At 40.1% G+C, this 14862-nt stretch overlaps 1 protein-coding gene across 8 annotated transcripts in view; it reads left to right on the top strand.

Moving 5' to 3' along the window:
* The window catches only part of APBB2 (amyloid beta precursor protein binding family B member 2), a 382950-nt gene that overhangs the window by 135600 nt on the left and 232488 nt on the right, over window positions 1–14862 (top strand). For all 8 annotated transcript variants that reach the window (XM_042984641.1, XM_042984643.1, XM_042984639.1 and 5 more), the window contains exon 4: window positions 9420–9535. In XM_042984641.1, the coding sequence (XP_042840575.1) occupies window positions 9490–9535 (46 nt within the window). In that variant the 5' untranslated portion in view covers window positions 9420–9489. The remainder of the gene's footprint in view (window positions 1–9419; window positions 9536–14862) is intronic.

Consider the following 14862-nt stretch of genomic DNA (forward strand, 5'->3'; position numbering starts at 1 on the left):
AACGTTTATTTATTTTTGAGACAGAGAGAGAGCATGAACGGGGGAGGGTCAGAGAGAGAGGGAGACACAGAATCTGAAACAGGCTCCAGGCTCTGAGCTGTCAGCACAGAGCCCGACGCGGGGCTCGAACTCACGGACCGCGAGATCATGACCTGAGCCGAAGTCGGCTGCTTAACTGACTGAGCCACCCAGGCGCCCCGCTCTTTTTCTTTTAAAGAAAAAAAAAATTTTTTTTAGTAACGTTTATTTTTGAGAGAGAGAGAGAGACAGAGTGCGAGCAGGGGAGGGGCAGAGAGAGAGGGAGACATGGAATCTGAAGCAGGCTCCAGGCTCCGAGCTGTCGTACATAGCCTGATGCTCAAACCCACAAACTGCGAGATCACGACCTGAGCCGAAGTCAGATGCTTAGCCCACTGAGCCACCCAGGGGCCCCCAGCTCTTTTTCTTATATTTACTTCCATATAGTTAATTAATACATTCATATTGATATTTCTTTCTTTTTTTTTTCAATTTTGCACATTAAACATTGAATTCCTATGAAGGAAGTTAAGGAGTTAGCTCTGGGGTTTTCTGTTTTGTTTTGTTTTTAGGAGTTAGCTTTGTTTTATTCTCCTTCACTCTCTAAGATAGTTGTATCTCAGCTTACTTTCACTATAAATATTTTTCACAGCTAAGCTATGCAGTGTACTAGGACTTTATATTCTGTTATGTGCAGCATACTTAAGTTCCTTTTTTTGATTCACTTATTCATCCCCAAATTCTCAAATAAGGTCAGACACAACAGCTTTTGTCTCTCAGTTCTTACATGTGCACATATGTGTGTATGACATTTTTTTCCAGAACCTTCTGCTTGCGTGCTCCGTTCTGGACTTTACTCTTGAGATCTTATGCACAGCTGTGGACCTGGAATTTTCTTTTACTATCATGTTGGGAATTCTCAATTGACCTGGATGGGTGGCATCTCCCTTGCTTTTGTCTCTCTTTTGCGGAGGCACATTGCCCAGTTGCTTCTTGAGAAAGAGTGTGTATGATGTATTTTTTTTTTTTTTTTTTGAGATCTGGCAAGTGTGAAAATATCATTTAGTCTCTCCTCATACATGATTGGTATAGAATTTAAAGTTGGAAATTATTTTCCCTGAGAGTTTTGGAGGCCTCATTCCATTTTGTCTGCTTCCAATTTTATTATTGAATTGTTGGAAGCTTTTCTGTTTCTGGTTATTTTACATGTGACTTTTTTGAGCGGAGGGAGGAAGCCTTTAGAGTCTTTTCTTTTAGTCTCCTAATATTCTGAGAATCTATCATAACGTGCCTTGTTTTTATAACTTTTTTCATTTATTGTGAAGATTTTGTAGGGGGTGGTGGAAGATAATTTTCTTCCCATTGTTTTTTGTATCCTTTCTTTTTCGGAACCCTTACTTGTCAAATGCTGGAACTTTTGTATTTTTCCTTCACTTTATTGTTAAAAAAATTTTTTTGACCTCTGTTTTTTATTTTTTCTTCTACTCCAGGGTGCATTTACCTTTATTATTTTCTATTCTATGGATTTTTTTATATCTATGATCATAATATGAATTTTAAGAATTCTTTCCTGTTCACTCAATATTTCTATTTTTATAGCATCCTCTTCTTTTTTGCTTTATGGATGCAGTATCTTTTACCCATCGGAGTTAATAATGTATATATGAAGTTTCCAAAGCTTCTAGCATTGACTCTGTTTCCTTTTAAAGTTTCTATTTGTCATGTTAGACTCTTCATCACATGTCTGGTGATTGCTGTCCATTTGATATACGTGGAGACACTGAAAACTGATTGGAAGTTCTCTGCATGAACAAGTTGACAAGCTCTCTCTCTCGTCAACTGGTGGTCTTACTATTGGATGGCTTTTTCTTTTCAGAAGCCCCCTTTGTAGTTTTAGTAACAATAGATCTCTTTACTCGGGCTGGTTAGTTTCTCTAGAAAAGTCTTCTAATTTCCTATGTGGCCGGTGCTGTAGAAACCCAGCAAGGGAAGGGGCTGTGGATCTCTCCATTCAGAGTGTCCACTTTCACTCAGTCCTCTCTTTCAGTGTGATGTCTCTACTAGGTCATTGTTCCTAGTGTCCTGAGTCCAGACCTTCTTGGGTTTAACTTTTGCAAGGAGCAAACCTGAGATGGAGGGAGAGATAGTTGACAGGCTTCATGGTGGAGGAAGGATCTGGAAGTTTGCTCCTTAAAACGTCTTGCAAGCAGTACTCTGGTTTTCAGTGGCATCTCCACACTGCCGTCTCCATCCAGCTTGGACTTTTGATGAAACTGTGCCTGAATTTGCACTTTCCTAAGGTTCCTAAATAACCCATATTGGCTTACTTCTTCATGACGGTTCTGTCTGTAGACATTTAAGTTTTGTCTGTCCTTGCATTGCAAATTTACTCATCATTGGCCCATCTGATTTCTATTTTCCAGAATTTTTTTCCATTAAGTTTCTTCTCTTCCATTCTCTTTCTTGTTATATGTATATCTCTGCCTCTTGCTAAGTGTCATTTAGTGGCATTTTAGAGGGAATAGAGTTAAGCACATGATTGTAATCTACCACATACAACTGAAAATCCCTGTTAGTGAACTTTTGATATCTGGCCTTTCAATTTGGATTCATGGTTGTCTGGTCCATTAAAGAAAAGTTTATTTGGTTATTCCAAGATGGATTCCATTTATTATACTTTTCAGTTTCATCCAAAAATGGAGCCTTTTTCCTGTTATGTACTCATTGTCAAAATGAGCTAGTTGTCACCCTTTCTTGATTTGAGTAGATAACAGGAAAAAGGCTCAGTTATGTCTAAAGTATAAATTCTAAGCGTGACCTCAAACCCAGTCATAAAAATAACATACAATTTCTTTCTTTTTTTTAATGTTTATTCATTTTTGAAAGACAGAGAAAGACAGAGCACAAGCTCTGTGGGGCGGAGAGAGAGGAGGACACAGAATCTGAAGCAGGCTCCAGCCTCTGAGCTGTCAGCACAGAACCCGATGTGGGGCTCGAACTCACGAACCACAAGATCATGACCTGAGCCAAAGCTCAGCCGACTGAGCCACCCAGGTGCCCCATATACACTTTCAACATTGTAAAGAAATAACTTCCACTTTCTATGCTTTTCCATAACCTTAATCTCACTTGGTTCAGTCTTTCTTGGATTTTGTACTAGTTTGATTTGAGTTGTGTCCAAGGTGGAAAAACATTCTTTTCTATGTGGTCCCCCTTGTATTGTGCAGGACACTGCGTTTTTATGAGTTATCTCTGTAGGTTGTACAGAACAACATTAGACCATGACATCTTCTCCATTTCTAGGATAAAATCACTCCCTCTTATGAAATGTGGGAGCGTTTATAATGTGCCAGAGTTTACATTATTGGACATGTAAACACCATAGCAGAATCTGGACTGTATATAATCTCTCTTTCAACTTTGTCTTTAAATAGTACTTCCATTTTAACAGTAGCAGGTGATTTTTTTCTTTTACAATGTTTAACATATTATTAAGGTATAGCAAAGATTGTAAAATTATTATGGGCCTAGTCAGTCACTGTAAAGCAAAGAGGAAGCTAATTCAAATTTTAAAGGTTTTGTGTCCTGCAGGATTTGAATGAGTATCAGGGAATCTGATCTTACTCCTAATCTAGAGTTTAGAACATCTTTTTTTCAAAAAACAAAATAATGTTTACCTTCACATGATAGAATTAATATTTTCCTGTTTCAAGCGCTCCATGTTCTTTGTTGATAAATCAAGACTGAGAGCATATAGAAGTTCAGAGAGGAAACATTCTGTTCGAAGGTTCTTGTTTTCATCACGATAGGTAGAGTGCTAGGCATCTGTTTTGTGCTAAAGCTTACTAGAAGTGTCACTGCCTCTGAGCAACAAGCAGGAAATACTTCTGTCCTTAAAACCAAAAATAGATGCTCTTTCTCATCATCATAACTCAAAAGATCATCTTTTTTAATGAGATGGGCACATCCCCTGTGGTTTTCACAGATTTAAGAATCAGATTATTTAATGCAGAGCTTGGAGAAAAATAGCTCTGATAAGATAGATAATGGAAATTTTACCGAACGCTGAAACAAGAACTTTATCTTTCTGCATTTTTCACCTTTTATTTTTCATTTATTATTTTTGATGATTCCTAAAGAGATTCATTCACCTGTCTTATTTTAAGATGTCAGTACATTTACGTAATTCTTGCTGTATATTAACTTCAAAAGCTCATCACTGCAGAGGAAAAAAAAATTGCTCACAAGAAGAATTGGATGTGTTAGGATTTAGGTATACTGTATACTTTAGACAATTGTACAAAGTATTGTGTATTAATGTGTTGGCAGTTGGAAAGGTAAAAATTGCTACTTTGCTGATTTTAGAAAGTTCTGCCTGTGTTTTAGAAAGTGGGGCAAGGGAAACTAAAGAGAAACAAGTAGAAGTAATTTAAGGGAAATAAAGTAATGTATTTGAAAGTGCTTTATAAACTTCCGAATAACATAAAGATGTTAATTACTGTTTCTGCAAGCCTTGACTTAAAGAGAGAAGAAAGATCCAAAAAGACTCAAAAAAGAAAAAAATGGGAAAAAAGAGAAAAGAACTAACTCGGATAAGAAAACGTTCAGGAAGAAACACATTGAGAATGCCATAATGGGGGGGGGGAGGGGTTACGTTCTAGCTTTTTTTAAAATCTGAAAATGCAGTAGTACTTATACTTCTTATTTAAGCAGTTAAGTTAAAAACATTTTATAAACCAAAAGTTCTGCTGAAAATAATTTGGGGAAGGAATCTTATCATATGAGTTGGCAAGAATTGGGTGGAAACCGCAAGGCAGATGACTTTCTCAGCTCTAAATAAAGATCTGTGTGTCATAGGGGCTTCTGTGCGGTGCTTCCACTTAATTAAGGTTTAATTTACATTTGTTGATATCATCTGAGCTGTACATTTTGTTCTTATTCACACCTTTACAAGGTAGGTATCATTAACCCATTTTACAGATGAGGCATACAGGGTAATCGACTTGCCCCCAACCACTTAATTCTCCAGTGGCAAAACCCTCATTCATCCAACCCTTGAGTTTATTCCCACATCCCCACAGATGCTTCACGGCAGAGCAATTAATTCCATTGTGTTTCTAGATACCTGGCTTATTGGATCTCTCTAGAAGAAGTCCTTGTTAAATAACAGTAGTCAACTTACAAATATCACCCCAGGGCATGTTTTAGGCCTGGCTGTGTTTGTACTAACTGACTTCAAATGAGCCCTACTATTTGCATTCTGTAAGAACCAAGGAATAAACAAAGAAGACATCTCAGCTGCCCAAGTATGGGTTCAGAGTCTGTGCACTGTGCCCTTCACACCTTATCTGGAGTTTGGTATTTTAAGTTTCATTCTCTTCTAAATTTTATTTGGTTTCCAAAATCATAGCTGACTTGAGAAAGGGAAAGGTTCCTACTCTGACCGCAATGAGACTTGACTCTTGAGGGCTGGGGCGAGGGCGAGGAGATAAGGATATGAAAGGCAGCCAAAGTGTCTCCTGGAGCCGAGCAGTCAGCGGCCTTTGAGTAGAAGAGCAGACAGCCCTCTGTGCCTCCGAAGCTTGTCTCGCCACTGGCCTTCATAGGCAGGTGTGTTCCATTTACCAGCAGTGCGCACAAAACCAGTATTGCACCCTGTCCCTCTATTCCATTGATTTTTTTCTTCCTCTAGGATCCTGACTCTGCTTGGTTCTAGACCTGGATCTGTAACTTGGATTTCACCTTTAGCTCTCCAGGGTGTTTTTATACCTGTACTTTGCTTGCTGTTTGAAACTCCGCAATCTTAGTTTTGATTCTCAGAGTGTCCTGTTGGCTTTGGGAGGAACTCCAATCCTGCCAGCTCTGGTCATGGCCGTAGAAACTCAGCCTCTGCCCAGTATCCCCTGAGCCAGCTCCTTTAGTTCAGTGTTTTCATGTTCCAACGGAGCAAGATAATTGGTAGTCATATTGATGATCCCACGTCACCAAAGATTAATTATATTCTGTATGTTCCGAGAAGGCATTACATTTTAGAAAAAAAATTTAATCCAGTACGGTTGAAGCTAAACCCATTTTATTACTTAGATGGGTAGTCAGTCCTTCAACTGTTATGAAAATCTTGATCATTCTCAAGATCTTCTTCCTCCTTGCGGTTTCTAAAAAGCAGAAATTATATAGTATTATAACAGCATAGTGAGGCAGAGAATTATAATGAGTTATAGAATATTTGTGAGGAGCATAACCAATTTTTTTTAGTAGCTTGCACCAGCTTTCTTATCAAAAAATGGTTCATTAAAACAAAGTCTTTTTTTTAACGTTTTGTTTACAGATTTGTCTTTTAGGTCAATAGCAGCAAATACTTAAGTAGAGATGCTACAATATCATAAAATAGTTAACAAGGGAGATAGTGGAGCAAGTGGTTGTTGACATGAAATGTTTATTTTGGGGAGAATTCTTGGCATTTTTGCCTCACATCAGCATAATAAGGGTTTGTAGAAGAGGAGGGAAACATTAATGTATTTGTTGAGGATAAATGGCCCTGTAGAGCATTTGTGTTAGTGAATATATTATGGATAGTCCCATAAATATAGTAATTAAAAAGTTGCACACTAAACATTTTGTGGACAGGCATAAATATCCCTCTCCTCCCCTCAATGGCCTGCATTCGAGTGAATAGTGCATTGTTCCTCTTGGTTTCTTAGTATTCTTAAAAATAGGAAAAAGAATGGTAGTCTCAAAGATTTGTTTCCTTCTTGGGGTATTGGCTGATCAGATGGGCAGAAACAGATTTGATGTTTTTAGGACTGAGTTTTTTTTTTTTACAGTCAGAAAAATGTCCCATAATACCTACTAAAAAAAAAAACAACAACAAGCAAACAAAACAAAACAAAACAAAAAACAGCAACGACCCACGCTTCCTGGCTTTGGGAAATTTAATCGTTAAAGTTATTTCCAGACAGTACCGGAGTGTGCTGCCGTATAATGTGTAAAATGTGTTCAGTAGGGTCAGTGATACCACAGAGCTTATGTGTTGTAAAAGACGCGAAATGATGAATAATATAAATATATATTAGGGACAAAAACATAGACCTGTAGTGAGTGAATTTTCTGGATTTTCAAGGAAGCCAGACTTGATTATCTCATTACTATCTGTTGCCCCAGTGGGTTGAACCTGAGTAGGTTGCTGTGTGAATGAGCATCTGGGAGGAGAGGCACCATGCTGTTAGAGTAATGACGTCCTGTCCTTCACACAGAAGGGTAACAAAGAAGGCAGACAGATGTAAAGTGGGCAATTTCTATTCCTTTGCATGCTCAAAATGTTCGCACCTAGCTATTTTCCCATTTATGAGGCATCCTGTTTTTCATAATTTCATTTTTTCTGAATCCTCTTACTTACCACACTATATGCATTTATGAGTTCATAAAGATTTTTTCTGTGAGGAGGAGAGTAAATGCAGTTGAGTCTGATTTGCAGCTTGGCTTTGAGTCAATTAGGTTGAGAAAAGAAGGAATAGACTATTCCTGTTCTCACCATTTAATTAGCCTCTTTACCTCTTAGTTGTGAGAGCTCTTGACTTATGTACTGGCTTGTCGATTTATTCCATACTTGTTGACTGTTTGCTATGAATCCTATGCCCTGGGGATGCAAAGAGGAATGGCCCAGTTAGGTTTCTGATCTCTTTGGAACCATGTCCATCCTGGCTGACTTAATGACAGTGACATGTTTATCTAGAATTCTGAAATTCAGCCATCTTCCAAAGATGGCCTGGAGGTGTTCATGGTAACAGAATAGACCAGCTCTGGAAGCCTCACAGCTTTTGAAATCACAAAATCCGCCTACAAAACATAAAATCTACTTTTTAAGGTGTTTTCCGTTGCATTAGACTTTCTAATGAACCTTGCTGTTGTGTATTTATTGGAGTGCTTTCCAAGAACTAAGTCACTTCCTGCACTTCTGAATTTGCCAGAACCTGAAGTGGAAAGTGGACAGGAGCCTGAGGGGGATGGCGTTGCTGCTGTCTGAAGAAGCATTACGCTGGGCAATCTCAGAGGCAGGAGCCATGGCCAACTGTACTCCCTTTCCTTGTCTTTATTTTCAAATGTCTGACTCTTCATTTTTATTCACCTGGTCATGCTTGGAGGGGTCTTTGAATTGAAGCATCTTCTGAAGCCTTGTGAGATGGTGGGTACTGGTTTCACTGAATGAAACTTATGTAAACCTTTGGCAATGTTGGCACCCCAAGCCAAAGGTCATTTTAGGCAGATCGTTCTTCTGGATGTTTTACTTACAAGATGCTTTTTCATACTGCTAAGTTCTATCGATGTGCTCGCCTCACAGATGCCCCATCCGTCCTGATATGCACTGGTGTATGTGTTTATTTACCTTAAAACAGGGTTGGGCTGTTTCAATTTTGGAGGGTAGCATGAATGAGAAACCAAGATTTTCAAGATCTAGGTTGTCAAACAATTTACATGTCAACCCATTCTCAGTAAAGAGCCTTCCCAGCTGTTTTATCTACAGCATTATTGTCATTTCATCTATTGCCTCCAACATCCCAATGCTCTTACCTACAACCTTGCTGTAACTAGGTTTGTCTTTATTCCTCTAGTTCTAATATTCTTCTAATATCAGAGGGTTATGGATTTCAGTGCCTGGCATATAGGAGTGTTCAGTGTATGTTTTTTAAATGAGAAATTAATAATGACAGCAAATCAATGTGATGTCTACAAAAATGAGCAGAAGTAATCTTTGCATTCAGTTGACTTCAGGAGGGGACATGAAGGGGGCTTCTGGGGTGCTGATAATGTTCTAGGTTTTGATCTGGTGTGTCAGTTTAGGAAAATTCATTGAGCTGTTTACTTAATGGTATGTGTACTCTTTCTATATTTATGTAATACTTCAATGGAAAGTTTTCTTAAAAAATCAGTCTGATGTCTTCTCTACCCAGTACAGCAGATTTCTTTTTTTCTCTCAAGCTTTTAGAGTTTTTACAGGATATTAGTTCAGATGTCACAACAAAGAACCAGGCTAGAGTTGTTCCTTGACTTTAAGGAAGAGTTGAGGGGAACACCAACAAAATGTGGGTGGGATTGCCTGGTCTTCTGAAGAGGGCCAGGGAGGGCCAGCCCTGATGGATAGACTTGCAGTGACCTGCACTTCTGTCACACTTATTACAGGGGCCACATGCTAACCATCAGTAGGCTCTGTGTGCGCCTGCAGTGACAGGGGGACTTCATCTTGCATGTGACTATGAATAATTCATAAATGTGGTTAGCTGGAAATTTGTGGTCATCATTAGCATTTTAATGAAAAAAAATGCAGTCATTATCCTAAATCTGTTTTGTTTCTACTTTTTTTTTTTTTGTCTCACCCCCACCCCCACCCCCATCCCTCATGACAGCTAACCATCTCAGTCTTTCCTGAGTACTTGGAAACTGCCGAGGCCCCTGCTAATGTGCTGACTGGTCGCTATGGGCAGATGGTACCCGGAGGCTCACTGTCACCCAGGCAGCTCATGTACGTATGGGATTGGTCCCTCTTCTTTTTTCCTTTAAGTTTCATTGTAGACTATTGCGGTAAAGGTTTGTAACATTTAAATGAGAGTGTTTAGAAATGCAGGAGGATGCGTTGCTCTAGGGTACGTTTTTAATATTGAATGATGGGAAATGTTATTTAAATTAGGCTTTTTCTAATCCAGTGGCCATAGAAAGCCAGAAGTATGTATCAGCAGTAGTCTCCCTCTTCTGTTTCAATGCATCCGCTCATAGATAGGGGTTTTTTTTTTTTTTTAAGTTTTCCTTTTCATCACAATATATAACATTTGAAACAGTAGGAGTGCCATAAATTAAAATCATTTCCCACTGCTTTTTACAATTCTTTTGAGTAAAAAAATTCCCGGACCCAGAAGAGAAGTCCTCTGGGCATGGCGTTGTTGAATACGTGTTAAGGAGAGAGCCCGTGACTCTTTATTTGTTAGCATTCTCCAAAGGAGGAAACTCCTGATTCCCTCAGCGATGACTTTCAGTGTCTCACAAAACTTGTTTTTCCAATTATAGTCTTTCAGGAATGGCTACTGTTGTGGCCTTTTCCTGTTTGTCTCTATCTCAGATTAATTTAGGAGAAAAATTATTATTGCCCCTTTAATAATCTCTCCTATTTCTATAAAGGAGAGTTTGTCTTAAACTTATTTTTTGCCCCTTTAGACTTTTAGGTTTGGGCCAGCTGTTTACATATTTATTTGCTTTTGTTGCTTCCTTTGGACCTCTGGAATTTTGGCTTCAAATCAGGGGTGTGCTTGGGGTAATTTCCCAGAGTGCCTTTGCTCCCATATTCTTTTCAATGTTTATTCATATCAAGTCCCATTTCCTTGTACACCTCCATGTTTTTCTTCATAGAAAAGTTAGAACTGCCCTCAAACCCTCCCCCAGACCATTGCTTCTAAAATATAAGCCAGGTTGTTAGAAGCAGTGGAGGAAGGGAGAGCTGACAACAGAGCAGAGATTCAGACCAACCACCAGCGATAACAGCCCACAGCGGGGGGATAAACAGCTTTTACACGTACACTTTAGTATCCTCCAACAGCATTATTATGTTACCCTAAAATTAGCAGTTTTCATAGTGAACATCAGAAAAAATTTACCTTTATACACTGTAAGATAGAGGTCAGCAAACTAGCCCATGGGCCAAATCCAGCCTACACCTGTTTTTGTAGGACCTGACAATTGTTTTTATATTTTTAAATGGGTATGTAAGCACCTACATAATCTACTTTGCCTCTTGGCCCTCAGAGCCTAAACTATCTGCGATCTGTCCTGTTGAGAAAAAATTTGCCTATTCCTGCTGTGAAAGAAGTTGGAAGCCATGTACTATGATTGAAACATATGAATTTGTTATTTTTTGACCAGTTTTGTCCTACAAAAATGCTAATTTTATGTGGTTCAATCTAATATATTTTGAAGAAATTCATCTTTCAAAATGGTTAAGAGTTTGAACGTTGTCAGGGTTCTCAGGGTGGAAGAAGTAAATTTACTTAGAAAATTATGTATGTGGACCAGCTCATCGTTCACTGTCTTCGTGAGTGATTCACCATACATCTTTGGAGCTTTCCAAGGGGGCTTTGAGCTTCACAGCAGACTGGGCTGTTGAGTAGTTGAAAGGACGCATTTCTTCTTCACTTGACTTAGGAAGAACTCTCTAGGAGAAAAACGTCCTTGTTTTACCCTTCCTGGATGCCAGGGATGTGCTAGCCTTTCCCAGAGGCCTCTGCTGTGCATGGTGCTTTTTTCCGGGTGGGAACGAAGATGAGTGGCTGCATTTTGTGGTGGGCACACAGATGGTTCCTTGGAACTAGAATGTCGTTCTCACCCTTTCGTGCCTTTCGTCTCCTTAATAGTGTTGTTGCACCCTTAGTTCCGTATATTAAAAAACCATCATTTATTTTATGTGGTGTGCTTTCCGTTCTCCCCTTTCTCCCCCCTTGTATCTCCCTTCTCCTGATTACGAAATAAGATTTGCTTGTTGAAACCTCCAGCTGACATTCTTTAGTGGCCCCTCTTAGTGGTAGGAAACATTACCCTCAGCTGCTCTGTCTCCTGTCACCTGAGGCAAGAAAATTAAGATGACCTGGGGTTTCTGGACCGGTACTAGGTCTGAACAGGGCCACAATGTTCCCTGGAGGAGAGAAAATATTTCAAGGGAAAAGAAATTCTCTGTAGAGTTTATAATTTTGTCCTTAAGTGTGGTCAGAACCATGAGTCTAGGGTTGATAGTATACAGTGCTGTGCTCTGAACAATTTTTGAGGCTCATATGGCAAATTGGAGTTTTAGATTTTCAATGTTTCTGTCTTAGGATCATCATTTTCCCTTTCAGCACTGTCTTCTTTCAGGATAGGATGCTGTTCTTTGGTGGAATGGGGCATGGCATCCATTGAACACCAGAATAAGAAGTCAATAGCTAGAGGTGATCTCCCCACTCTTTTCATGCAGATATTAGTGCTTGTGTTGAGACTAGAGTTTGAAAACTATCCTGGGACTGGCTAATAAGATTGCATCCTTGTTGTTTTGTGTGTTCGCACCTAGCCATTCTCCTGCGTGCCTTCAGCTGCGCCAGCTGTAGCTGTCAGGATCTGGACTGTGGCCATAGTCTCCTGACCTCTGGCCTGCAGTCCCTCTCCCTGCAAATTGGACTCATACATCCAGCCAGATTCACCTAATGGCATCCCCGTGGAGAATGTTTCGTGCATCCCCACTCGTCGAGAAGGTCACCCTGACATTTGAGTCCTCCACATTTTCTTTCGCTGCCCCTTATTTTAGTACCCCTGACTCATGGTTAATAATAGTTTTTGTTGGTAGTATTACTCCTCAGCAGATATCTTACACTAGCCTCAGTGGGCTCCTCCCACCGAGACATACTGGTGCCTTTGGGTCCCTGTGCCGTTCCCTCTCTGGAATTCAGATCCATCTTTTGACCACCTGCTGCAACTCTACTGTGGCTTTAGGGTGTAGCAGAATTGCCCTCATTCCCAGCAAGCTTCCCTGGTTTCCCAGATAGTAGTAGCATGTGCCCAGGTAGCTTTTAAATGTCCCTCCTGACGCTTATGTCCCAAATGGCTCTTTATATTTTGGAATCTTTATATACTTGGTCTGAACTTTGACACTAAACTCTTTTTCCACTTCCCTCATCTTCTCTGCCTGCGAGGACAGTGCTTTATCTATGGCAGATCCTTAGATAATTGTAGCATCACTTTGGGTTTGGGATGCGATCTGATAATTGTCTGCAGGAAGCCCCCGTAAGCATTTTCCAGAGCTCTGGGCCGAGCTTGCCTCCAGGGCAGTCCGTAGCTTCAACATGTGCTGCTCACCTACCCCTGGCTCTGCTTTCACCTTCCTTTCCCTCTTTCAGAGGGTAGCTGTTTCCTCCTTTTCTGCACTTAAGAAATTTCTGTTTCAAACGTTTAAACAGTGACAGGCACACACAACCGTTTCTTTTGGCCTTCCCTTCTTGACTTCCTTGGTGTCATTAATGAAAGGCTTCGTTTTGTTTTGTTTTTTAAGTTTATTTATTTTGAGAGAGAGAGAGAGCAGGGGAGGAGCAGAGAGAGAGAGAGAGGGAGAGAGAGAGAGAAATCCAAGCAGGCTCCACACTATCAGCGCAGAGCCTGACATGAGGCTCAATCTCGTGAACCCTGAGATCATGACCTCTGCCAAAATCAAGAGTTGGATGCTTAACCGACTGAGCCACCCAGGTGCCATGAAAGGCATTGGTTTGTAAAGATTCATTGTGTTATCCCCATTTCACAGATAAGAAAACTGACGCTTGAAACAGAAAAGTAACTTGTCAGAGCAGAGTTGCAGTTTGAGCCTGGGTTTTATCCCCTCCACCCCACCCCGCCTGACCTTGTCCCCATCTGTATTCTCTCCTACACTGGGGTTGTCTAGTGACCTGGTGATCATTTATTTAGGTGGTATCCACTCACAAGTTCTCCACACCAGGGCTTTTGGTAAATACAGGTCTTAAAGACCTACAAGATTCAGCATCAAAGAATGCCGACATCTGTCTCTGTCTCCTCTTTTACCCAGTTAAACTCGGGAGCCACAAATGACACAGAGGCCTTAAGAGAGCACTTCGTGTAGAAAGAGTAATAGTAATAAATACCATAATGGTAATAACACTTTTAAATCATACAAGTAATACATGTTTAATATAGAAGAAATTAAAAATAAAGAGAAAATAAGCTCTTACACCTCCACATACCAAGAGATTAACCATTTTATGCCTTTGTTGAATACCCTTCTGTAAGTCAAATATTCTCTCGATATATTTATTTTCTGATTATTTACAGAAATGGGATAATGTCGTCCATGGTGTTTACTCAACAAAGTGTCATAAATATCTTTCTAGACTAGTACGTTTACTTTCCTGGCAGCTTAAAACCAGCTGTGGCCAGCGGTAGACTATCTGTGTGGTATTCCAGAGGGAGGAAGTAAAAACAGTTGAATGCAGGGAGGCTGCTTGACGTTAAAGAACAACTTTTACCATGGTTAAAAAAGGGCTGGTTAGGACCTGTTACAACGATTTTCAATAACCATTAATGGGTCTCAGCTCCCAGTTTGGAAAGCACTGGCCTAAGAGATCACATGCTAGTGGAAAGCGTCCTTGGACAGAATTGGTGGTGGGGGAGTGGGAAGGAGCAGAGTTTCTGAACTCAGCTGGGGTGTGAGGAAACTTTCAGAATTTGCGTTGAGTCCAGAAGTCTGAGAGCAGTGCTCAAGATCATTAATAGTCAAGTGGGTTTCAGTGCCCAGGACAGGCAGGAAATGACACAGTCACCCAAAAGAGGGGCTTTCTGCTCTGGTTTTAATCGGTTTTCCTGGTGTGGGAGGAAGTCCTGCAGGATTGTCCAGATGCTGGTGATCACAGCTGAGGAGTCCTTGGGGAGTCTCATAGTTTTAGTAGTAAGATTCCCTGAACAGTGGGGGAATATTGGAATTGGGGAATGTTAAAGGAACAAGATTTTATTTTTTTTATTATTATTTTTTTATTTTTTTAATATTTATTTCTGAGACAGCGAGAGACAGAACATGAGTGGGGGAGGGACAGAGAGGGAGGGAGACACAGAATCCAAAGCAGGCTCCAGGCTCTGAGCTGTCAGTACAGAGCCCAATACGGGGCTCGAACTCACAAACAGATCATGACCTGAGCCAAAGTCGGTTGCTCAGGTGCCCCTAAAGGAACAAGATTTTAAAAATAACGCTGATTAAATTCTTCCTCTGTCTGATGGGAGGAAAAAAGATCCATTTATCTTAGAAAATGTATAAATACTGAAAAGCACAAAGAAAAAAAA

Source organism: Panthera tigris, chromosome B1 (assembly GCF_018350195.1).
Source record: "Panthera tigris isolate Pti1 chromosome B1, P.tigris_Pti1_mat1.1, whole genome shotgun sequence".
NCBI classification, from domain to species: Eukaryota; Metazoa; Chordata; class Mammalia; order Carnivora; family Felidae; genus Panthera; species Panthera tigris.